Raw genomic sequence first — 26,147 nt, 5'->3', positions numbered from 1 at the left:
GGACGCACAAACACACACATGTGCCTGTTTAATAAACTGCATGTTGGCAAAATACCTGCTAAGGAGTGACAGCAAGGCACTGTGGGAGATTTGAGTGGCAGCATCCTAATGGGGTGTGTGCACAGCGCTTGAGGCAGACAATTAAATACACTCACACTCATACACCGCTGTGTGTGTGTGTGTGTGTGTGCTATTAAAAAGCAATCGGCGTCTCGTGCAGGATTCACCGTGCAATAACGAGGACTGTAAATCTCACAATAGGGCTTCTTTGTTTCCCGAAAGCCTCAGGAGCGCCATTAGGAAGCAGGATGATAAAATGGAAATGACTGAACACACGGTTCAAGCTTTTTCAGGCTTTTATCTGAAGAGTCTCAGAGTGGGCTTTCAGCGTGGGCTGGAGCACATATGAAGGATCTGAATCCATCTTTAGCACATCAGAAGCTCTGATCGTCATCTTTAAGCTCACCCCATTTAACCCCGTCATAAACCGACGTATGGAGGGGCATGTGGTCTTGTTTTGCATGTGTTGCTGCAACAGGGTGTGAACCATGCCTGTGGTAAACACACATGCATGTGCGGTTTGTGGGGAAGCATTTTGATGTCGCCACAGTGGAGAATCTATAACAGTCAATATCAGCATGAGGATCAATTTCCAGCCTCTAAAACGTTGAAGAAGGAAGAAAAACAGGTTTAAATTGGAGGAATAAATCAGAGCAGACGCCGGCAGAGCAGTGACAGTGATTCATCAGGGGGAGTCATGATGGGAATTCCTGATTAGGGTGATAAAACACAAACGGCGTCCCTCTGATTTGTGCTGTGAATGAGGATCAGCTGATCAGAGAAGCATACAGGTGATAACCCTCCACTCAACACATCCCAGGCTGCATTCCTCGGGGACTTTCTCAGAGGAAAAACGCAGCGGGAGACTCAGGGACACAGCAGGGGGGGGGCGGGGTCGCCAGTGAATTCCAGTGAGGCTTCTGGGAAACATCCAAACGGAGGCGAGGAGGCGAGGAGGGAGATTAAGACGCACTTCACCTTATGAAAGCGGGGCTGCATGCTTCCACATGACAACACAGAGAGATTCAGGGGTGCAGGACGGAGAGAGGGGCTGCTCTTTGGAGGTTTAATAAGACTCTGTGATTAACACCCATCGAGGGGCAGAAATCTCATTTAGGACACAGAAGCTGACACTTAGAGGGAACAAAAGTGCAGTTAGATAACACCAACAGCTTCAATACACCATCACCTTGACTATGGGTAAGTTGGGGCAAGAACTTCACGATACACATCACGATATTATCAAAGTATTGTGATATATTGCGATACTCTACACAGTTAACTATTTAATTGAAAACAGCTTTTCTATTTATTGTGTTTGAAATAATGAAAGTCAGATGCAGTGTTTCATACAAACACTTAACTGGAGAACCTAGTGTGCATCAAGTTTTTAACTTGAACTACTGTGACATTTCATTAATATTGCATAAAATGATTGGGTGAAAGACATGTTCAGTTGGTGAAATTGATAAATGTCACTCAGTGTAACCAGTGTTGCTCAGAAAAAATCTAATTTTGCGCAAAAACATGACTATGATTATTATTTTAACAGTCTACTACACTATAAAAATAATACAGTTTATGGGCAAAATACAGCGGAGTAGCTCTTCAGCGCCATCTACAGCAGTGGAGGTACACAAAACACACTTGTACTTCCAACTCACCCAAAATATGAATTTTTATTAGATACTAAGAGTCGATATATCAATATTTTATCACATGTCAAAGTATCGGGATATATTGCTGTATTGATATTTTTTCACACCTCTAACATTGACACAAGCTAATAGGGATGGGTACCGAATTAGGTACTTTTATAGGTACCAACCGAATTATGGCAAAAGTAGCGGGTAACAATTCACATAAAATCAAAAGGTTCCATGTTTAGGTACCTAAATGCATCTTTGTGACTGTGAGGGAGTGGAAGAGTAGGTGATTTTCCATGCTGGACATGAACACAGCATTGCAAGGTTATATTTTGGGAAACAAATATGTTAAATTGAAAAAAATTAATGTTTCATCATTAAAAAAATTAATATTTTTTACCACATAAACACAAAAAAGTACCGAAAAGTGGTACAGTTGAGAACCAGTATCAATTGCAAGGCATCAGGCATCAGTACCGTATCGTTTCAAACAGGAAAGGTGCCCATCCCTACAAGCTAACCGCTCTCCTCCATCATCTGCTGCAGAGACAGCTGGAAAAGAGGAGCCACAAACTCCAACAGCTCTTCACACACCTCTCTTACTCACTCCACAGAAGAGTTAACATCTAAATTTAGCCACGTTTGTGCACCAAACTCCCCCTCACTGCTTCACTTTCTAACTCCAACACCAACATTTAGCTGTAGCTCTAAATGAAAGCACCTCTGCCAGGTTCGTTTTTTAAATACAACAGGAGCTCTAAACGAGCTCTGGCGAGCGTCCAGGGTGTCTGGCAGAGCAGATAAACCTGCCAGCATTTGGCGAGCGCTTGATGCTAATTTCCCGTTGTGTTTAAAACAACATCTCTGAGGTATTTCAGACCCGGGATGGAGTTTGTGATGAGAAAGGGAAATGAGATACTGTTCGAGCATGTTAAGCATCAAGATACCACAACTCCCATCAAATACAGGAAGTGATTAATATTTTCAGAGTGGAACAAAAAGTAGTTTGGCTGATTTTATTCAAGGGGTTTAATGTGCAGCAGTGAAGCCCCAAATGGGGCCTCAAGATCCCCATCTGCAGCCAGACAGTGCTGGCTCATTCTCTTGCTTCTGTGGGAGACGGATGTGTGTTTGTATACATCTTTCGCCCTCTTTCTCTGTCACACCATGTCTCTTTTTCCCTCCTCCGTCCCTCAGCTGGGGCCTCCTTCGATTTCCTTTCCGGCTCCCTCTTCAGGAGCAGTAACTGTCTCTCCATCAGTCTCCTCTCCTCCTCCTCTCCTGCTCCGTCTTTGAACCCAGCACGGCTAAATGCTTCCACGTGGCTGCACGCGCTCACACCCACCTTCGCTGCGCGGCTTGCAAAATGCTTCTATTGCTTCATGTTTGAGTTCCCACAGAATGTCAAGAAGAGGATCTCTTCCAAGTTCTGAAACTTTCACTTTAATGGCACGTTACTTCATTTATCCCAATGGGAAAACTCGCTCCACTCTCTTCACTCACAGGTTAAACTCTGAGGTTGGCTGGAGAGGGGGAAATAAAAGAGTAGAGGTATCTGAAAGGAAAGTCAGTGCAGTCAGAAGTTGCTTTTTGTGGTCCCCGACCACAGGAATGAGACTGAATGCCAAGCATTACATAAGACAGAAGAGTTCCTCTGTTTAAAAGTCTGAAAGCGAGCGCGCTGCATCCACATGGTGTTCAAATTTGAGGCTATGACTCCATTATTTTCCAAGACTGACTTTTTTTTTTACTTGATACAAATTGAAAGATACTGGGGCAGGTTTTAGCTTGCACATATGTCCTGGCTGCATTCACGGTGCCCTATAAACTCACATCTCCATGTAACGTGCTTTAACGGCTCCCCTGTGAGCTCAAGCAAACAGCATCAACATAGGTCGATGAGGGTTTACAGCACACGAATCAGGTCTCAGCAGACAGCGATGATGAACACGGCCTGCCAAAGAAACTGTTAGTACTGTAAGCTCTCCAAGACAGCAGAACGAGAGGATTGTGGAGATCAGAAGTGAGGGTTTAGAGACACATTGAAAAAAGGTCATAAACTTTTTTTTGCGAGATCACAAAGCCAGCGTTGGAGCCTCACCCTGAAATGACTACACTTTACCGTCTCTAAACATCACCTTGGCTCTGCCCACACGTCCAAAAACCGCCGTGACTTTAACCACCGGGCGGGAATGCTGCCAACTTCTGAACACACAGAGAAACACGATCACAGCTTGGCTTAGAGCGTTCAAAATACACACTTTCTCATCTTTTTATCACTCTCTGCAGCAGAAATACCAGAGAAAAAGACACAGAAACGCTTGAAAAGGGGGTCTAACTGACTCATTTCATGCTAGAAAAAAAAAAAAAAAGAGTCTTCCAATCCAAGGATTAAAATAACTCTAGGACTTAGTCTGGACAAAATAATAACCGTCTGGTTTTGCTAATTCACTAATGCGAGGTTGCATTAAAGCTAATTTCCTCTGGTCTTGTAAGAGGCAAACAGCCCAGTATTAAGCAGAAGGAGAAGGAGGAGAGACGTCTGAATTTATGGAGTGAGATCAAGAGAAACTGAATTAAAATCCAAGCTTTTGTCTCCTGTATCATTTCACTCCTGTGGTGGCCGACAGCACAAAGGCCCATCAATTCAAAATGTCAACAGAGCTCCGCTCCACACCAGCCGAGGCGCGTTTGTGCATAATGTGGCGAGGGACTTGTAGCTCGTTTATCAGACGCCTTTGGGGACCGCCAGTCCATCAAATGATGTTGTCTATAAAGCGGCTCTATCATCCTAATCCCCCTAAACCCTCCCCTGATTCTTTGCAGCGCCGTATCTTTCTCCAAAACCACGCAGAGCACAAGGTTAGAAGTCATGCAGATCATAAAGCTGCAATCCAATCATGCAACAAATAACTGGTAGGGATGATTTTATTGTGCAGGGAGCACGCACAGCTCCCACACGTGTGTGCTAACCTCCCTGGTGTGTTTTGTTTCTAAAGCTTCTGGCATCGACTGAGAGGGTCAATCTTGGTGTGGATGTATTGGATAGAGTTGCAGGGATTAGGGTCAAGTAAGCATGCTGGAAGAGATCGTGCAGCGAAAACATCCCCCAATCAGGCGTCACAGATTGATGGATTTAAAAAAAGAGGAGCGCAACATGCAAAAGTGAAAGGGAGCATGTGGCTCTGTGTGCAATCACTGTACCAGTGAAATATGCATCATCTGTGCGAGTGCGGTTCTAATGGGGGGCAGGTCCACAGGGGGCAGGCTTAACTGAGCTCAACTGTTCTCCAGGGAGTCAGCAGGGATTGCCACCATGTTGCTGCAGAGAGGAGGATGCATGCAAATCATGGTGGGGTGTAAAACCACGGTATGATAAATACGTATGATTAAAGCACAATGTGAAGAAAACAAAGCAATTTACAACCCGGCTGGATCAGGTGCAAGTTCACTTGACCCTTTGCCCTTAGCTTTTATAACAATCACCTCCACAAAAACAAAAATTGTTTCCCTCGGAGATGATAAACTAGGAGGCTGAATCATGCAGCAAAGTTTTCCTGCAGCTTGATGAGATTAAACTGAGATAAAATCAGATATCAGGAGGTTTGGAAGACAGATGAAGAGGAAGCACATGCATTCAAATCAACCGACAAGCTCTGTGAGTGAATCCACTGTCGCTACATTACACTGAAGTAGGTGAAACCCAGTCAGAGTAAATGAGTAACAACCAACCTTGATTATTCACCGTGCATGCAAATACAAATGCATGCATGCACACACACACTGCACATCCTCTCTTCCTTTAATAATTCACAAAGTGGAAGTCAGTGACAATGTTGTGCACTCTCACACTCCTGACATACTGCTTCTATTCCATCATAAATAATGAAGCCAAAGAGTGTGTGTGGGGCTCGCTAATGCAGCAGTTATGTTTTATGAATGTAAGGTATACACGAGAAAAGTCAGCACAGAAAAAACATACTACACTTTGTGTAGCAAAAGGAAGATTTCCTGCATGGGAAAATCTGCCTGGGACTCGACTGATACTCAGGCTCAGTGCCTTCACAAACAATGAGGCCCAGCTTGAACGCTGTGGGATCTCTTTTTGATCCGACATGTTCCCCCCACATGGGAATCTGACTAATAGAGTCCGTTTGCATAGTCCACATTCCCGACATAGAGCCTGAGGACTCAGCTCGGTTAATAAAGAGCAGAAATATCACGTCATGATGCTATCTGGAGCCAAGATATGGAGCTTCTATGGTAGTCAAGTGAAGTCTTTACTACAGGGAGCATCAAATACAGGACGTAGTTTACTTTATTGGAAGTAGGGGTGGGTCGATAAAAAATGTTTCAATCCATTGATATTGTTAGTCTTTATGCATAAGGATTCCCTGATTGATTATTTACACTATGCTAGCGCTGCCGGACCTTCCGTCGACTAGTCTGCCGCAGCTACCCTAGGAGTCTCTTTATTTGTGTTTTTGGTCAAGTAAAATATGGCCCCGTCTGAGTGCAGAGGAAACCTGCAGAGGAGCAGGGAGGGGGTGTTTGGTGTGAGCGCCCTGGGTTTCTGCTGCACAAAAACACTGCTGTAGGGGTAATTTCTGCCCTAAACCTTGTGATAGGACCCAACTTGTTCCATCCCAGAGTATCACTTTAAGTTTAACTGAAGAGCTGAACTCACAAAGAAATATATATTACTTTCTCACAGGATATTCCTGTTCAATTCATTCAACATGGTTTAAATCTCCTTATCTACCAAAAGCGATATAAACAAAATAGGGCTAGCTTGATGCGAACGTATATAGGAAGTTGCACTGATATACTAGCAGTTAGCATACATCAGTATAGCTTAGACTTCAGAATATAATTCAACTTTTATCGCAGAAACACATCACAGTTGCTCTTTGTAAAACAAAATAATGAAAACTCCAAATGTCAAAATACTCACAGGCAAATGAAAGAAACGTTACGTGTCAGCTTCATGACTATGGCAAGGTTCCAAACTACTTAGAATAATGCTTAACCACTCCGAGGCACTAGATGGCCTGCTTGAATAAATAGTGAACAACATATTTCTGTATATTTACACCCAGAGATATTCAGATCTAATATCCAATTTTCACTTATAAACTCAATTTCATGATGTTTACCCAGAAAACCTGTAAAGCTATTTTCTGTACAGAGAAAAAATCACAAGAGGAATTGATAAGGGAATCGATAACAGATAAGCAGAATCAATAAGAGCATTTGTATCGATAAAATCTTATCATTGCCCATTCCTAATTGGAAGGCTATCTTTCCCTGAAGCGAGTGCCAGCGTTGGTGTAAAAGCTGCAGCTTTATCTGTTGATTCACACGTTAGTCTACACCTACTGCACAAACACGCCAGGAGGCATAGTAACAGGAAGAGACAAATTAGATGAGTCAAGCTGGAAGAAAACAAAGCCTCACTTATTTCATTCAACGTGCAACACTTTCTTTTCCTTTCTTGCATTTCTGCCTCCAATATTATTTTTAGTCTGGTTTGCACTTTGCTTTCAAAACATGACAGCAAGGGAGGGATTCCTGTCATAAATAAAAGCTGTTTCTGCTCTGAGGAGAGCCACAACTTCAGTTTTCTTACTCCAGTCTGAGAAAACATGAGTTCAGGGTTTTAAAAAGATGCAAAAAAAATCCCATCAACCAGGATCCCGGCCTCACTGTCAAACTGTCCACACAGCCACAGTCGCATACATCCTCAGGCGCAAAACAACCACGGACATTCTTGGCATTTCCACAAGAGCCAATTACCTCCAAACTGGCAGCTCTGGATGTTCGACGAGCCAGCTGAGACGGAGACTTGTCTGACTTTTTTATTTTTTTACCTAATTATCAGCGGGGAAAACTCCCAGAATTCTGAGCAGGGCTGAGATAACACGGCGGCGGCTGTTGCAGAAGAGGGCGTGTGAGTGAGGTTTCTGTCATCTTGCGGTAGGTACACATTAAATCAGAAATTCAAGCTGACTCCCACAGCAGCACAGATGTCATTAAAGCTGTGTAACGTCTCAGAGGAACCTGATCTCTGCCTGAACAGCGTTAGGAAGCTGCTGCACGAACAGAAGCCTCAGAGATTTCAGTTCATACAAAACGAAAAACGCGTGTGTGCAACTTACTGATATCTGGAAGACTTCCTGTGTGTCATCCAGCAGCTGGACCCTGATGGAGACTTGTCGCCCTGGAGCCTGGGTTGGAGGGCGCAGGCCGGGCTCCAGAGTGGAAACTCCATAACTCTCAGGAGCGCTCAGCCTCTGCCCGGCTGTGGACGGCCTCTCGGCTGGTTCCACCATGGTTTCGGGCGCTGTTCGTCAAGCTGCAGGCACCTCTTCTTCACGTCTGTAAGAGAGGAAGACTTTAAGATGTGTTGGTTGAAATTTAAGGCTGCAGGCAGTGATTTTTGGATATTTTTGGATGCTTAAACACATAATAGGCAGTTTAACACAAGGATCCAGCTTCATCCTAAATAGCACAGTTGCATCACATCCTGTGTGTTTGAATCTCCTTTTACGGTATTCCTGTTTTCTTTTTATAGGAATAGTGTGGGTGTCTGACAAGCAAACATTTTGAGGGAAAAAACATCCCTAAGACATCAGACAGAACATTGCTTCAGGGGAAACTTTCTGCAGCGTAAGCTCGAGTAATGTGCAAAAAAGATGCTGCCACATTTGTTCAGTCTGGAGTTTAATTAGCGTCTCAACGTGGAAACCACCAGACATTTAGTCAGAGGGTTTTCAGCCGGTGTTTCTAGTCAGGATGATGAAAGTATGACGGATGAACTCAGAGTTTGAGCAGAGAAGCAGACAGACGTGTCTCACACTCGCCCCGGCTGCTGCACATGCAGGTGGGATTTACGGCGTTTCCTACAAACCAAACATCCCCGCTCTGTGTAAGACCAGTTCAGACTTGAATCAAAGCCTCATAAGTGGGGCAAATGAGATACGGTCTGAAAACACACAAAGACAGACCCCCCCTAACACACACACACACACACACACACACACACACACACACACACACCCCTCACCTCTTCTCCCTCAACTTTTCATCGCCCCCTCACTCTTGATAAACCTCGCTTCAGACAATAAATATCCTCGCAGACGGTTGGTGACATCAGGGCTGGGGAATGTTTTAGAAGACAGTCGGAGGGGGGTGAAGGAATGGAGCACGCTGACATACAAACACAGCAGTGTTTATGTGCAACAGAGTGCACAGGACACTGAAAATCTGAGGACATTTGAACATCCAGTCCCTCTTTCAGCTGGGCTTTCACCATCTTCAAAGAGTTTATATTTTAAACTCAAGTCATGCTGTGTGTCATCTGACTGATTTGAGGCTGTGTGATCCCAAAATCTTCTCTAAAGAATAAAAATACAGCTTTCTTTTGCCCAAATTTGTTGAAATCAAACTGGTGTATAATTAGCGGTTTGTTGTAGACTATCCCAAAAAAATCCAGTGAGTCACTTTTCTGTGCGAGGCTCAGGCAGGATGGGTTGTGACACAAAGTTAAGAGAAAAATGAAGGATTTCAGCTCACGGTTTCACACTGTGATGAATAGTTTCACCAGTCTTCAAGCAGGACTTTCAGCCTCCGGAACAAGAGGCCCTGGAAGTGTCTGCAAGCTCCAGGAGAGCTGAACTTTGACCTCATGTGAAAGTGGAAAGAGAGCCGTCTTTGTCCTGAATCCACAAAAATAACACAAGAAAAACTTGAAAATGCTTCAGCAAATCAACCTCCTGTTTTATTTTTCCACACCTAATCTAGCATTTTATCTCTGCTAATCCCTCTTTTACCTACAAACAAAACTTCTTCTGCCTTCTTTTCACCTCAGTGACAAAAGCTGATACTGGAAACTGGAGCCCAGCCAAGCAACTGACCTGACAATAACAAAAGGGGACCTGACAGTCAGGTTACTCATTACACCTGTGGGAACGTTCATTTGTTCTTGTTTGCTACTTCCCGATTGAACCGAAAGGAGCACGCTGCTCACCTCTTGAATCTGTTAAGAAGACAGTTTCACATGTTCAAGCTCAACTTGTGTACAATCTGTAAGCTTCAACTCAACTGTGCATTATTTCAGACTTTAACTTCCCATTCTGAGCCTGACTTCAAGGTAAAAAGGCCAACGTATAATTACTGTGAAAGCCACCTAAACATATGTTACCGCACTTCTCCCCTTCCATAAATCATCAAAACACTCACAGCACACTACTTTTGCAACATCTTTAAATTTTAAGAACTAGTTTCACAACCAGAGAGGAAGTTCAGCAGCAGAACTTTCATCCCGGCCCCAGCAGTGGCTGCAGGATTATACATGGAGTTAAGTTGAGCAAGAGAGGAATACAGAATGAGTCGATCACACTGCCGGCACAAAGGAAGCCACTGTGGGAGCTTCCAGCAGCCTGGGCTTTAAATCGGAGGGACTGAGGCCTCTCATCCAGCCTTTGAACACAAAGTTTTCCCAAGAGTTTTTAAGCGAGGGGGAAACCGGGCTCTGGGAAATCGGATGTGAGCACGAGTGCGTGTGCGCATGAGTGCATCCACAGAGAGGGCTTTGACTTCGACGAGCTGGTTCTAATCCTTTTTGTTGAGACGAATCATTAATCAAGACAGCACAAAGTGGAATTATTACATAATCCTGGTGAAAATATTCACATGAAGGAATGTTGCATCACAGCTCACAATCACGGATTAAAAAACTCACAGATTATCAATCTGGGTGTCTGCTGTGAAAGAGGATCTGGGGTCATGAAAAAAGGGATGTGATGTGAGGGAGTTTCACTTCTTCTCTGCGAACGCGACAAAATGTGCTCCAGTATTCAGGATTTGGCGCTAAACGCTGCAAGTGATTATGATAATCAGTTAATCTGGTGATAATTCAACATCATTTGGTGTGTTTAACGTCAAAAATGCTTAAAATGCATGTCAGGGATTCCTTAATCCAGACTTTAAATGCCTCATTTTAACCCACAACCTGAAAGGTAAGATAGTAAGCACAGGTAAGACAAAGATCAAAGCTGAAACACAGCACTCTTACAACCTTGGCAGATCAATGACTTGCGCTTGATAGTGTGTTTTATCAAGGTGACACCCTCCACCCGCTAGGCTGTTAAGCTGCTCTGTTGCCCTCAGGAGGGTTACTATCCTGAGGTTGTGTGTAGCACCACTTCTATTTGCTTTGTGCTGCTCATATTGATTGTGAAAGTGAATGCAACCATGTGCAAGACAATGACCATCATAGGTGCTCCCCCACTGACCAATAGATCAATAAACGAAGGCCAGTTGTTTGTCACCTCATGGTGCCATGTGAGCAAGGTGAGGGTACTAAGGAGCAATTTCTGCATGCACACAGCAGCTTCTTACACTCAAAGGGAACAGACTTACCCCTATATAAAGCTCCTTTGAAGGCCCACACACATAAGAGTACAGTTGGCAACAGGGCAAGCAGCAGGATGTAGGTTAGCAGAGTAATCCTTCTGGTCAGGGTAAGGATGTCAGTAGGCTAAGGCTGCCAGATCACACCCAAAGGCTGGGTTGGGGAGTGTGAATGCTATAGATATGTGTGTGTGCTTAATGTGCAATGGAAACCATAAGCCTATTGTGATGTTTGGGGAATGAGGCTGCATGGAAATAACACAAAAAGCAAATAAAACACATCTGAAAGTAGGTGAGATTCCAGCTCAAAAGTAAGATTAATAGGTGATTAAGTTGAAGGAAAATGTTGCAGTCAGTGCAAATGTTAAAAGCACCCTCTAAAGAAGGCTATCCCTTGTCTATCATGAAGCTTACAGTGAAAGAAGCTCTGCTGGACGCCTAAAGCTCAGCCGATTAGGAAACCGAACAGACTGCTTGCAATCGCTTATACTTAGGATATCAGGCTCATCAAACATCACACACTGTTGCCTTAAGGAAAAGGTGCTATCTTCATAAAACTGTCTGAATCTAAATATAAGCGTGCACCATAACAGGAGTAGCAACAGAAGCTACGTGTAACCTCGCTTCACAAGCCGGATAGCATGATTCCTTACCCTCCTCTCTTTCTTCACGGTCCACAGACTGTCCGTGCGTAAAAGCGCCTTTATTTCCAAATCCCGCACAATGTTGCGCTGAAGTTTTGGTGGATTCAAAGTCCTCCTTTCCCAGCCGAGCCGCTCCCTCTCAGGTGGGACGTGGTTTCTGCGTGGAAGCCATTGAGACGAATGTTGGGAAACCGTGCATTGAGCTTTCCACTGGAACAATAAAGAGCGACACACCGCCTCCAGCACAGGGAGCCCGGCGCTACAGAGCCTGGCTGAGGGAGGTGCACTGAGGGCGGATGAAGGGCGCCACCATATGGAAGCCTTAGAGAATGGCTCTATCGAGGTAAAAGGGTAAAAAATGGATGAAAATTAAAATTATTCTTCATAAATTCGATAAATTTCAAGACGAAAATGACACAGGATTACTAGGATATCTGCTAACTGAAGAGAAGAGGGTCGACTGGAAACAGACACAGGTATAAATGCTTTATCTACATTATAGACAGCGTAACCAGAGCATAACCGTGAAAAGAGTGTTTCAGTATTGATTTTTCATACTCACAAGACGAACACAGCTTATTTGTGGAACAAAATTGGTTGAGAAAAAGGTTCAAGTGGCCCGTACGGGGATCGAACCCGCGACCTTGGCGTTATTAGCACCACGCTCTAACCAACTGAGCTAACCGGCCATGATTCCCGCCAAATAATCGTTGTTTTTTGAATTCAATAACAATTTAGGCTTGGAAACATTGTTAGCGAGTTAATTTGAGCTGAAAACGCTCTTATAGCTCTTTAACACATTCAATAACCTTATGTTTATGCTAACTAGCATACCTTTTTGGACGAATGACGACATGTAGCATCAGCAGGGTCCGTTACCATAGTTACCCCAGAGAGAGGGCGAGACTGGTCACGTGACACAGCAAGATGGCGACTACAAAGTAGAATGGATGTGAATGTAAGTATTATTAGCTAACCGTTAGATGGATTAAACCGCTCTTAATTTCATTTTTGTGAAACGGGTCGTATGTTTTCTTTTGTTTAATATTACAGCTTTTGTTTTCTTGTCATTGTAACCCAAAAAACACCGCTCAGCTTTGTTGTACTCGCGGTTCAGCCCTCCAACTAAACTAACGCTGACCGAATCCGCTAACGTTAGCTGTCCTATAATTGAGCCAGATCATTTATTGTTTCTCAGCTATTTCTGTCTGACAAATGAAGATTTTTTTCACCTAAGCTCTCAGTTAAACACTTCCTAACAGAATCGATCTGTCTGTTTTCTTTCAGGATTTAAAGTAATTTAAAGGGTCCTGCTTTTAACCTGGGTATTTGGATCTTCTAGTGAATTGTTCATCTTCTTCATATCAGAAAATCAAGATGGCTCTAAATGTCTTTGGTAAGCAGCATCACACCTCAGAAACACGCCCTTACGTCTCTTTTCAGTGTATTAATGGTGATTTTGGGTGTGTGTTGCTTGGTGGTGGCTGTTATAAACATGTATGCTCCCCTAACCAATGTGGCTAATCCTAATGACAGTTGTCTTTGTTTTTTTATGCATTTGGCAAAAATAATGTGATGTTATCTGCAATATTATTCATTTTGTCAATGCAAAATTGATTATTTAATTTGTGATACTTTCTATTTCCCCATTAATCTCTATGGAAGATAAACAAGATCATTCTTACTTTAAGTAAACTTTATTTTAGGTTTTCCGTAAGATGCAGCACTTTGAATACAGTCAAGGTTAGCTTTTGTTCACAAGAAGTGTAAAAAATTCCCATTTCAAAGGACCTAAAAGCAGTCAGATGCAGAGTTTATGATTGCCTGAAAACTGTGCACTCTTACAGTTAGAAACCCAGGTTTTGTTTCAGTCCATAGACCCTGTAAGTAAGTCTGCAGTGAATATGTTATGTCTACTTTTTTTTTGAGTGTGTCTGTCTGTTATGCAGCATTGCCTTGAGAAAACAGGGTAAGACTCTCGGCCCCCTGGGAGGATTTGGAGTTATTTTGAAGACAGGATACCGGGAGGACAAGTGTTGAAGAGATAAGGCTTGAGGAGCGAACACAGTGTGCAGCGAGACAGGAAACAGGCTGTTAGTTTTACTCATGCAGAGAAGATGGTAGACAGCATATGCCTGAATTTATAAGACGGGTGCTTACTAATTTCCATCAGATAACTTTTTCCTTCTCATTTTCAAATAAACAAATAGAGCACTAAGGTCATTTTTCTTTGGCTGTGCATCTGTTTTGTAACTGCACATGAAGCCTTAGTTTTATATTTCAGGTAAACATTTGGCTTCTTTAGTGCTCATCTCACAAGAAACAAGCTAATGCAGAGTTCAGCCAAACTCCACATCTAAGCCTGGGGCTGTTAATTACTCTCTAATGATTCTCCCAGTCACACTTACTCTAACATTCATGTCAGTATTGTTTATTATCCGCAACAAGGAAACACTCCTATTAGGCTGATACCATCTACAATTCATTTAAGACGTGCAAGCCTGAGGGGTGTGACAAGTGGAGCTTGTCTGAGTGTTGGGGAGATAAAACATTGTAGTGAGAGCTCATTTGCATGAGCTCTCAAAATGATGTTGAAGAAACTTTCACATCTTTTTATGCTTCATAAAGTAGATTTTCCCATAAATTAGCTTCTATGAACAGTTATACTAAGCGAGGTTTTTATTCTGGATAAACTTATCATCTATTAAATGGAAACCCTTGGGAAACATTTGTTGTTTTAAGATAATAAAGACAGCAAAATATGCAGATTGATGACTTAACTTTTATGATTTGTTGCTTCTTTTAAATTAAAATGTAATAATTTGATCATGTTTTGTCCACTTGAGGGCGTCATAACTCAGTAAATAACTTTTGAACTTTCTCCCCTCAGATCATGATGAGTACAGACCACCAGTGTGGAAATCTTACTGTAAGTATTTCAGAGACATTTGAATATTTTCTGAAAGTAAAGCCTGATTTTCCCATGTGATGTTCTCTGATTTTCTTTGTGTGTTCTGCCACAGTGTACCAGCTCCAGCAGGAGGCGCCACATCCTCGCAGACTCACCTGCACCTGTGAGGTGAGACAGACATCTTTATATGCTAAAACATCACCCAGCTGGTAAATATGTTCACACTACCTATTAAATCACACATGGCGTGCAGAAAGCCTCAAGCTAGCTGCACATTTCAGTGTGTGTGTTTTTATCTCCTTAGAGACTGTATTCGCTGACTTCGCTCGTAGCAGGCACCTTATTGTTTTTTCTTTGTTCCTTGTTCCATCTCTTCAGGGAAAACATCTGTTAAGGCATTCTAAAAATGTTGGAACACTGCAGCATTCAGGCATAAGAACCATTAAAGAAAAGCTAACGTGCACAAATGTGCTCGGCTTTTTTTGTAAAGCCAGTCACCTTGTAGGTATCACTTTAGAAAGAGGAGAATAGAATATTTATATGTGTGTTTGATGCTAAATGAGCAGCTGCTGGTCAGGTAAGCAGTGTTGCTGACCCAATTGAGACCCGCAGACTGGTAGACAGATGTCATCCAACACCCCCTGCCCCCCTTTTCCCCTCTTTGTGTCGTCTGCAGGGAGCTGAGCCATATGTGATTTAATGATGCACCAATAAACACTTATCTATGGCGGGTGTTTTTCTTAATTTATGGCATGTAGGGTTGATAAAAACAAGCAGGAGGTCCTCAGGTTGCATAAGTATTTACATCGAGCAGCTTTTAATTCATGCTCTCTCAAAACAAGCTCGCAGCAGTTTATTCCTGAAACTTAAATGCAGCATGTTTTCTCATAAGGTGTAGATGTTGCTGTCTGCAGCTATTTGTTTCATCATTTCATTCAAAATACACTATAAAAGCACAAGAGACACAGCTTAACTCCTCCATGTATAGCCAAGGATGTGTTTGAGCATTAGTTCTGGGTTTTAGTCCGTCTGCTTCTTGCTGGACTACGTACAGGCCCTGCAGCAGATTTGGTGGATGTCCAGGGGTACACATGCATGGCTGATATGAAGGAGCTAAATCCCTGTCAGACAAACTTATTGCTCTGACTTACACCAAATCTACCTATGCGAGTCAAATCAATGTTTTCTAATAGTTAATAAAAGTGCTCCTCTATCTTTGCATTTAGCACACTCATGTCTAAATGTTCCTCACCCTTCCTGCGTCTGTAACACAGCACCTAATTCAATATGCAGCGTGCTTTGCCGCGTCCGGCTGATTTATTGACTCCACAGCAGTTTTTGTTGAGAACAACAGAATGTTCCCTTTCTGTATCTGACTCCAGCAATATTCCCTGCCTGCACCCACGCTCATGGACTAGTTTGTCCTCAACATTCATACCACAGAGCTTCATTCTGCGTGATCCTGTATCATTCTTCTGCCCTATTTGATTTAATCCTGTTTATCAGACTTTGTCTTTTTCTTCTCCCTGCAGGTGAACAATCGACCTAAATACTATGGAAGAGAGTAAGTAGGACTCCTGCTTTTTGGTGATTTATGTGGGGCACATCACCTCAATTCAGCTCCGTTACTCTGGAAAAAATCAGCACAAACAAAGTGTTCAAATTTAAAAGTTGCTGCTTTTTACACTCAGGTTTCATGGCATGATCTCCAGAGAAGAAGCTGACCAGTTGTTGAGTCAAGCTGAAGGCAGCTACCTCATCAGGGAGAGCCAGAGGCAGCCAGGCACGTACACGCTGGCACTAAGGTATGTTTGTTAGATGATCAGTGTTTATAATTCTGAAGGTCATATTTTCAAAAGATCTGGCTTCCAAGGAATCCCCTCACCGTTTAACCTCCCTCATCTCTCATCTCTCTCTGCACCTGCACGCTTCTGTGTGACAAGCCAAGAAGAAGAGAAGCAGTTAGCGTGCTAAGCTTCTCTGATAATGTTTGTCCAGACCCCCAGGTGCTGTCAGGTGTGAGGGTTTAAAGGCAGAAGTGGAGCTATAAGCTGCTTAGGAGCGATCATCTCTGACCTCACATGGCCCCACACGTCCTCTTCTTAATAAGTCTTCATCTCTTCAGTGGCACCCACACCCTCCTGCCCACATCAGCCTCAGTAGCTTGCTCTGTTTCACATTGTCTCAGAGTTAGGTGCCTCACTTTTAAAAATGGGTGCGTGGCATGATTTGAATTCAGTTTTGGGTCAGTCTACTCTATTCATAGCCACGTCACTCTTCCACCTGCAGTCCCTCTGGTTGTTATAATTACCTTCCATAAATACTCCCTCATAAACCACTGGCTCCACTTTGGGTCTGCAGAAAAAGAAAAGGTTGGATTTTGGGTTAATGATCTAACAGTTGTCTCATGATGGTTTCATTGTGACCCACTGAGGAGCAGATAGCATGGTGGCCCAGTTAAGAGCCTGTCCATCATAGCGCTCCCTCTCAGAGTTTGTGCCAAATTGGGATGTTTTAATATTTCACAGCTAAATGATGCTAAAGACAATTCTTTTCCTTTAAGGTTTGGGAACCAGACGAGAAACTTCCGTCTCTACCACGATGGGAAACATTTTGTTGGAGAGAAGAGGTTTGAGTCCATACACGACCTGGTCACAGATGGACTCATCACACTCTACATAGAGACAAAGGTGTGTGTTCCCATCTTCCATCCACTTGTTCAAACTTTTTCGTCCTATACAAGGGTCCTCAACCTGTGGCTGTGGAGCCTCATGAGGGTCTTTGACTCCTTTGCAGTAGCTCCTAAAGCTTTAAAAAACTATTATTGAATAATTATTATTATTATTCTGCGTGGATGGATTCATGTAACTGCCAACATGCCAGCTTAATGTACATGCTTGATATGGGTAAGAGATTAGCAGACGACAAAAAAATGATATTTTGGGGGATATTGTCAATACATTTGATCAAATATCAAGTATCCTTTCAAAATTTTTGAAATTATTGCAAATAAACCACATTTCATTTTTCGTTAAATTTTTGTGAAATTTAAAACTTGTTTGAAATATTTGCAAAATTTTTAAATTCATTTATTTTTTAGAATTTTTTCAAATTTTCAAATTTTCTTGGACATTTTTGCAAATATTTAAATTAAAAAATAGATTTTTTTTTTGCAAATTAAAAAGATTTTTGAAAATGATTTTTTTGCGTTTTTTTTTAACATTTCAATTTTTTTTTAACTTGTGCAAATTTGTGATTTTTTTTTAATTTTATTGTAAATCTTTTTGAATTTTTTTAAAATTTATTAAAAATACATAAGACATCATATGTACAATTTGATAAATTAAAAAATATTTTGTTTAGATTGTTATTTACTAGATTTTTACTCTGTATAGAATTTGATAAGCTCTGCAGTTATTATTGTGGAAATTAAGTAGATTTTGTGGCTCCTGAATGACTTGAATCCAGGTGAGCTGAGGCAAATAGGCTTCTATGAAAGTAAAGGTTGCAGACCCCTGGTCTATACCAACATTTAAAATAAAGGTTAAGAGGATAAAAGATAATTTGCTGTGTCTTTGTGTTCTGACAGGCAGCGGAGTACATAGCAAAGATGACCATAAACCCAATCTATGAACACGTGGGCTACACCACCCTTAACCAAGAGCCCACCCTCAAGAAACACCTGCCTCTAAGCCCCGAGGAGCCAGACGGACCCACTCAGGCCAAAGACGACCAGAACTCTGAGGAGAGGGTGAGGAGCACAGCCACTAAACTTCATCTTCAAATCGTATTCCTCTTTGTGAAAAATACAGATCTCTGAGAGACTCTGCTGGAGCTCGGGCTAGGAATCATCTTGCAGTTGACGTATGTTTCTGGCAAACAAACCTGAAGGCTCTGTCGTCCTTTGGGAGCTGTTTTGAATAAAAAACAGAGGAGTGCTGGCAGAGAGTATCGGCAACAGACCAACAGATATTTCCCCTGAGGAAACCAGGCTGAAATTGAACAATTTTAAGACAAATTGAAGCATTTATTGAGCCCCTATGGACGTCAGTTTTGCAGATTGATCTGCAGATTAAATGTTTGAGTCATCAATACCTTATCTTGACGTAGTTTTTCTCCGCCTGTAGTGTTCAGACAAACCCTGCAGAGAGGTGAATTCAGGCTAAAGGTGAAGAAAGTTACTGTATGCACTGTGCTAGGATGGAAGGATGAGAGTTCCTTAAAGAAAAGAGAAAGGAGAAGAAGAAGGAGGAGGAGGATGGATGCAGAGGAGAGATGGCCTCCAGCCAAGGGCTCTGCAGTAAAATTACATAACAGCAGCCTGCCTGCGGAAACCTTCTATCTCCAAAAGCTGTCGACTTTGGTATTCAGGAGACGAGTTTGTTGCTGTCTAATTAGTTTGCATTCATTTCTGAGATGATTAGAGTTTAGTTTCTCTCTGGGATGGAGCTTTTCTTCAGATTTGCAGATGTGATGTTTCCTTCACAGAGCAGGGGTGAACACTGGGCAATGATGTGAATTTCAGTCTGCAGCTGTGTGTTTGTGCAGGTGGGTTGCAGATCTAATCATGCAGCTGCAGTAAACACATTTTTATAACACAGTTAGAAAGAAGAGTTGTGACCAAACACATGAAACAACAGGCTTATAACAATGTGCAGCGTGTTTATGTGCAACACCAGCACTCAACCTCCTGAGGCCTTGTATGACCCGCAGTGCATGACCGCCCAGTGCTGCACCTCATACATCACTGTCTACACTGCATGCATGTGCGTGTGTGTGTGTGTGTGTGTGTGGAATGGGGGTGGCCCTGGGAACGTGTGTGCTTTCATAATTGGCTGGATTTGCAGACAAAGCAGTACGGCTTGCGGTGACATTGAGACCAGAGGTGGCTTTCTTGTAGAGGAGACGAGCGCCCACACATGAGAAATGCATATTTCATTCAGCTTTGCGCCGTTTATCGGGGGGTTAAAGGGGTTTAACAGCCCCTCTGGGGGTAATAAAAACCGGGCTCAGGTGATGAGTTTTTAAATTTTAATTTTGAAGGCCTCTTGTTAGAGAATGGGCTCTGCTTAAAATTCAGCGTCACATTTCCATCCCTTCTTTGCTGAACATTTTTCAGACATATTTGCTGAAAAATATCCCAAAGCTCATGAATTAAAGCTGATAAATAAAATCCAGTAACAGAATAAAAACCTTTCAAATCATCTTCTTATAAAATACAAAAAGTAAAAGCAGGCTTTTAATTTGAAGGGCCGTGTAAGGACAAGCACAAATGAGTTAATGGAGGGAAAAGAAACTGATTTTCGCAAAGGAATGGAGAGAAACAAAGAGTGTAAACGAATGAGTGAAAAACCAGCGTTTTCTTGCAGTTCAGTCCCCCCCTTTTTTCCTCCTCTCCTGGGACAACCGAGGTGGCAGAATTGTTGTCGAAACAACAAGCACCCCAGCTTCCTATTGGCTCCTTCTCCTCTCGGTGTGACCTGTTAAATTCATCCATTACGGCACCGTAGCTCCCCCCTCATTCTCCACCTCCTCCTTCTTTTCCTCTCTCTCCGCCTCTGTCACCTCCCTCCTCCGCTGCCGAGTGAGTGGAGGCAAAGCGGATTAACACACTCTGCCACACACACACTCACACACACACACACGCTGAGCCATGTGGGCTGGAGCGCTCACCTACACGAGTCTGGGAGAAGGGGATGCACATTCCGCCGCATCAGTCCGCTTCGGAGGATTTTGGGCTCACTTTTCCAGATTTTTAGAAACATACAAGTGACTTTTACTCATCATTGTGTAGTTTTTCTGTCTGGAGGAAGGTTTTATTCGCTGGCTGGCTTTTGTTTTTCCTTTTTGTTATGATGTGGGATTGCAACATGCAGCAGCATCAGTATGCAGGGCTAATCTGATTGGTTGATCTTTTTGGTACTAAGACGGCTGGATTGGTTGTTTGTTTGCTTCTGTATTTGGGATGTTGTTGTCTGATGGAGCTTGAAATAATCAGAATCTAAGTGTTGCTTTTCCTTTTTTATATTTTTCAAACAGATTTTTCTTTTTTCCTGGATTTATTTTGTGGAAATCCGGTTTGTTTTTAGTTTTATGAATGGGATTTTAGTCTCTCAGTGAGGGTTTGTTTTTTAAATTTAACACTAAAACTACAGATCCCACAATGCCGAGCAGAGAATCCTACGCTGTTAAAAAAGGTAGAAAGAAGCCTCGTAGGAAAGCCGAGAAGGATGCTGCTCAGAAGAGCTCTTTGTTCACTGCAGCTCTCGGTTTGAATGTCAGCGCTGGTTCGATCCCCTCGCTTCCAGTCTCCGGCAGCAACCCGGACCCGGCGAGGGCGCAAGCCCCCCCTAAACCCTCCTCCCCTGCTTCCACCTTCTGGCAACCAATCAGATCTTTTGCCCTTTCGCAGCTCACATCTCTGGTGCGGCGGGCCACCCTGAGGGAGAGCGACTTAGCGCCCAAGTACGAGAAGGTCCACAACTTCAAGGTGAGCGACTCTCGCTTCTTCCTCCTGCTCTGTTTTTGTGTGTGTGTGTTCAGTGATGCCGGGAAACGCTGATTCAGCTCACAGAGTCTTATTCAAATTCACCTCAGACGCACACACACACACACACAGATTTCTCCCTTTACGTTTCACACTCCCAGCTTCTATTTCCTGCTTTAAATTCACAGATTTCTATTTTACATGTAGCCATTAGTGAGGAGCACGAAGGTCAGAGCAAGAGTGCTCAGAGCTTAAGGGGAACCTGACACACACACACACACACATGCACAACCAGAGCTCCTCAGTGAGATGGAGGTTATTAGAATTTCATTATGTACTCAGGAGCCAATTTATGGAATAAATGAGCAGATAAAAACTCAATAAACGTCCTCTATTCTATCTCCATTGTGCTCCCGCCTGTGCCTGTTATTGTATAATAAAGATTAGCGCTAGACCGGGGTTTCCTCACCTTAATCTTAGCAAATGTACACATTTTCACATTAATCCTGTGCGTTTTCTGAGCTGCTACATGAAGAGTTCACTCAGTGACGGATTTGCATTTTAAAACACTGTTTGAATGTAAATGTCTCCTTGTTTTTTGACTCTCTTAAACCAGGTTCACACATTCAGGGGCCCTCACTGGTGTGAGTACTGTGCCAACTTCATGTGGGGTCTCATCGCTCAGGGAGTCAAATGTGCAGGTAATAAGAACGACAAATTTCACTTTTATGAAACTCTGAGAATCTTTACTCCTAGAAAGTCAAAAGCTGCTTCCTCCTTGTCGTGTCGCAACTGTGACTCAAAACCAGCACAGCAGGCTTGAAAGTTAGTCACTTCAGCTGTTGACTCATCCGTGTTGTATCATAGATATTTAAATGTCAAGAGATTTAATTTTGTGCCAAAGAACACTCTGTCAGTGTGAGTGTTTCTGTGTTTGTACAGGATGAACTAAGCCTCTCTAACACCTACGTTTCTGTCCTTCTTTTACCAAACAACTCTGATATTTTCCAAGTGTTTGCATGAACTCAGCAGCCTTTAGACTAAGAGTGCAGAGTGTTTAGATTCAAGACTCAAGGTGCAGGTCAAAATGTGCTCTTTCCTTGTTTTAGATTGCGGCTTGAACGTCCACAAGCAGTGCTCCAAAGTGGTCCCCAACGACTGCCAGCCAGACCTGCGGCACGTCAAGAAGGTGTACAGCTGCGACCTGACCACGCTGGTCAAAGCCCACAACACCAAGAGGCCCATGGTGGTCGACATGTGTATACAGGAAATCGAGGCTAGAGGTGAGAAAGATGGAGAATCAGCGTAGGTTTGTGTGTGTGTGTTTATGAGTCAGGGATTATATAACATGCGCCCACGAAGCAGGAGTGTGTGGTGAGGATTGTACAAAAGCAGATGACGCCTGCAAAGAGCTACAACTCCTCTCCTTCGGGAGCTGAGGCGTCACAGGGGAGATGCTGCAGACAGAGTTTTATGGACTACGATCCAAGAGCTGAGTGAAAATACGGAGGATCAATAAAACTCCAGACTTGAAGTGATTGGACTTGACACGAGGCAGGAGCACAATCCACCCCCACCTCCTGCGCTCTCTGCTGGTCTTTTTCCCTCTAATCAATCTTTATTGCATCCTCCCCCTCTCCTCTGCTCTGTCTTTAACTCCTATTTGTGTGGCTACTTCAGTTTAATTTATTTCTACAACAATAAAAAAAACATTTCAGCACACATTACTGTAAATCATGTTCATATACACTGTTCTAACCCAGTTTGAGCAGTCAATAAGAGTGTTTTACAGATAAAATGGAGCAAATCACATTTCTTCTGCTGAGTATTTTGTCGATACTCTGATGTATAACTCTAAAACACGACTGTTGTGTTTACTATCCTCTCTTCAGGTCTTCAATCTGAAGGATTGTACAGGATATCAGGCTTCAGTGAGCTGATTGAAGACGTCAAACTAGCATTTGATCGAGGTGAAGTATTAATAAAGTTATTTCAAACTGAGTTTCTACTTTTCTGTTTTGTTTTTAAATCTTTTGCATGTTTCTGATTCACTTCCTTCCACAGATGGAGAAAAGGCTGATATCTCCTCGAATGCCTACGAGGACATCAACATCATCACCGGAGCCCTCAAACTCTACTTCCGAGAGCTTCCTATCCCCCTCATCACCTACGACGCGCACCCACGCTTCATCGAGGCAGCAAGTAGGTCCTCACACTCTGCAGTCTGTTACATAAGAGACAGGAGCTTGAAGTCACTCTGCAGAATTCATCATTTCTGTGTGTGTTTGTGGGGTTTTCAGAGATATCAGACCCAGAGAAGCGTTTGGAGGCGCTACATGAAGCCCTGAAGCTGCTGCCGCCAGCTCACTTAGAGACTCTGCGATACCTCATGGCTCATCTCAAGAGGTCTGAATCCTCTACCTCTAACTGTGTTCCCCTAATCTTTTCTTTGAATCTATTTCATTGCCTATAAAAAGTCTCTTTCTTCTCTACATTCAGAGTGACCCAGTGTGACAAAGAGAACCTCATGCCCAGCGAGAACCTCGGCATCGTCTTCGGCCCAACACTGATGAGGGCCCCTGAGCTTGACGCCATGACGGCGCTCAACGACATCCGCTACCAGAGACTAGTGGTGGAAACGCTCATCACCAACGAGGACGTGTTGTTCTGAAAGTACTGTGATCTCCTGAGAAAATAAACTCAAAGAAAAGGTGACTTTTATCAGAAATGAAGAAGAAACAACCTGGGAAGTTGGACAAAAAGTACACTAAGGAGCGGGATATGAAGGAAGTGACTGCTTGCATAGAGACAAAAGTCGAATAATGCAGTGTTTCCAACTTTTTTATGTAAAACTTTTGCAAAACTTTCATCAAACTTTCTCAAAACATCCAGCTTTACTCAGTAGAAATAACTGTGCTCTGCTGAGAAGTTAGAAATAGAAATGCTGTATTTTCGTTGCTATGGAAACACTGCATTATCCGTCTATTTGTCGTCTCTTTCTCAAAGGATGCCTTGACAATTGTAATCTTCTTGTTACATTTATGGTTAGCATTGCTAGCTCTGAAACCACTTGGTTTCAGGGGAAAAATGCTGCTTTCGAATCAACGTTTTCCTCAAGTTTTGGTGGTGAGAGATTATTTTCTTCTACTTTTTGTTGTGTAGCATCAAGGTATCCTGTTAGTCCTCCTCAAAAAAAAAGAAGAAGAAGAAGCACTGACTTCTACGGCAGTAGACAGCTGGATGAATGAATGAATGGATGAATGCGAACAGTGAATCAGTCAACCGTAATCACACTCATTCCTCTGAATGGAACTTAAGTGACTTGGACCTATTGTGTTATCATTCCTTTTTGAAAGCTCTTTACTTCACAGCTCCCTTTAAGCCGTTTTTAATCACTTAAATTAAAAAACTCTTACATTTTCATCAAATAATTACCTTTTAATTACATCCAATAATGAGACTAAAGGAGCTGGGAATTAAATAGTTTAATATTTTCTCATAGTGTGTTTTGTCCTTTCTCCACCTGCCTGCTTTGGGACAAAAATACAAATTTAAAGGGAAAAACACAAACATTAATTCCTACATTACAAACTACAAAGGCAGACGGGGCAATGAGAAACACACCTTCATGAGTGACTTGAACATGAATATGTGAAATGGTGCTTGTTTTCCGCTTTTCTGTTTTTATTTTATTTCTTCAAAGCAGTGTTACCGGGCAGATTTTCCGCCAAAAAGTTATACTCAATGAACTTAAATTGCTTGACTTGATGCTATTCAGTGATACCTTCACAGCCTGTTTAACTGTATTGACCCAGATGGTAAAATGAAGACACTAGCATCACTGCTTCTACAGCTCAGCTTTTTGAATTTTTGTAAGTTTTTTATTTCCAGTCTGTTTGCATCAACATTTCCATCTAACTGTGAAACTCTGAGTAATAATAATGCTTACATATTATCAAAGAAGGCCAGTTGGGGTTATGTTTTCTACTTTTTTAGCCTTTATCTTAGGATGAATAACATCTCTTTCTTGCAGATATGTGAGCATCAGACACTGGTTGAACATTGCAGTCTTTTTCTGATGTTATGAAAGCAGTATTAATCATGGGACAATGTTGCCAATCTCAGTAATATGAAGGAGTGTATTTCCTTTTTTTAACTTGTGCCATTTAAAAAGGTGGAGGTGTAGAGTTAATGCCTTCTGCATGTACAAACCCCACTCCTGCTAACACACACCTTTCCCCCTCTTTATTATTCGTTTACTACCCCCATTTCTGTCGGGGGGTGATTATTTTGTGTTTTGCGTAGCTAATGAGGAGTTGTAAAAATCAATTTGGATGTACCATAAAAGTAACATCAACTTTTCTAACATTTTTTTTTATGTTTTGAGATTTCATGTCTCCTTTTTGCTTTTTTGTCAACATTATGTTGTTTATTCCTCTCTCTTGATCTAACATACTAACTCCAGTGAAACTAACTTGATGAAAACCTTTGAGCCTTCAGTGATCTGTGACACTTGCCTTTTTTGCATCATGTCAGTTTTTATTACTTCTGTCATTGCTGTACAGTATTTTCTATATGATTTATGCATGGTGAAATTAAATTATTAAACATGGCTCTCAGTTGGTGCACGTCTCCAGGGTGATAATGTACACTTACAGGTATTTTTAGCATTAACACGTCATCGATCTGGACTTGATTTGCTGTTCCTCTTGGCAAAGTCAATTCAAGTAATTCCACCGTTGTAAAGTGCAGTTACTTTCTTCTTCTTCTGCCATGTGTTGCAACGTCACGTGTTCAGGCAGCTCCTTCCTCATTGGCTATCGCTTAATTCAAGGCACCACAATGTCTAGAGTTGAGCTCGACGGTTACGGACGGACTGCGCAATCACTTTTTGGAAAAGACATCGCCCGAAAAATGCCTTTAATGGAATATGAAGCCGAAACATTTGTGTAGTCAGCGATTCAGGTAAGCGTTCAGCATCTTAA

At 42.5% G+C, this 26,147-nt stretch overlaps 2 protein-coding genes and 1 non-coding gene across 5 annotated transcripts in view; 1 reads left to right on the top strand and 2 right to left on the bottom strand.

Annotated features, from left to right (window-relative positions):
• LOC141785998 (FERM, ARHGEF and pleckstrin domain-containing protein 1-like) overlaps positions 1 to 12,046 on the bottom strand; it is a 31,803-nt gene extending 19,757 nt beyond the window's left edge. For 2 of the 3 annotated variants that reach the window (XM_074664681.1, XM_074664683.1), the window contains exons 1-2: positions 11,774 to 12,046; positions 7,865 to 8,084 (exon numbers count right to left, since the gene is read on the bottom strand). In XM_074664681.1, coding sequence (XP_074520782.1) covers positions 7,865 to 8,038 — 174 coding nt within the window. In that variant the 5' untranslated portion in view covers positions 8,039 to 8,084; positions 11,774 to 12,046. Of the gene's footprint in view, positions 1 to 7,864; positions 8,085 to 11,129; positions 11,366 to 11,773 lie in introns of all 3 variants that reach the window. The other variant, XM_074664682.1, reaches the window with a different exon arrangement.
• A 333-nt stretch (positions 12,047 to 12,379) lies between these two features.
• Positions 12,380 to 12,453, bottom strand: trnai-aau (transfer RNA isoleucine (anticodon AAU)). The gene has a single exon. It is a non-coding gene; the product is annotated as a tRNA-Ile (tRNA).
• A 199-nt stretch (positions 12,454 to 12,652) lies between these two features.
• On the top strand, positions 12,653 to 25,354 carry LOC141785997 (N-chimaerin). Its single transcript, XM_074664680.1, has 15 exons — positions 12,653 to 12,722; positions 13,052 to 13,160; positions 14,655 to 14,693; positions 14,788 to 14,843; positions 16,208 to 16,239; positions 16,367 to 16,480; positions 17,239 to 17,365; positions 18,265 to 18,426; positions 21,088 to 21,165; positions 21,779 to 21,863; positions 22,272 to 22,445; positions 23,055 to 23,132; positions 23,227 to 23,364; positions 23,463 to 23,568; positions 23,662 to 25,354. The coding sequence occupies exons 2-15, from the start codon at positions 13,142 to 13,144 to the stop codon at positions 23,831 to 23,833; spliced, it is 1,380 nt and encodes a 459-aa protein (XP_074520781.1). The 5' UTR covers positions 12,653 to 12,722; positions 13,052 to 13,141; the 3' UTR covers positions 23,834 to 25,354.
• The last annotated feature ends 793 nt before the right edge of the window (positions 25,355 to 26,147 follow it).

Source organism: Halichoeres trimaculatus, unplaced genomic scaffold (genome assembly GCF_033239565.1).
Source record: "Halichoeres trimaculatus isolate MK-OKI-2021-1 unplaced genomic scaffold, fHalTri1.1 fHalTri1_scaffold_24, whole genome shotgun sequence".
Taxonomy (NCBI): Eukaryota; Metazoa; Chordata; class Actinopteri; order Labriformes; family Labridae; genus Halichoeres; species Halichoeres trimaculatus.
This window is presented reverse-complemented; position numbering and strand designations above follow the sequence as displayed.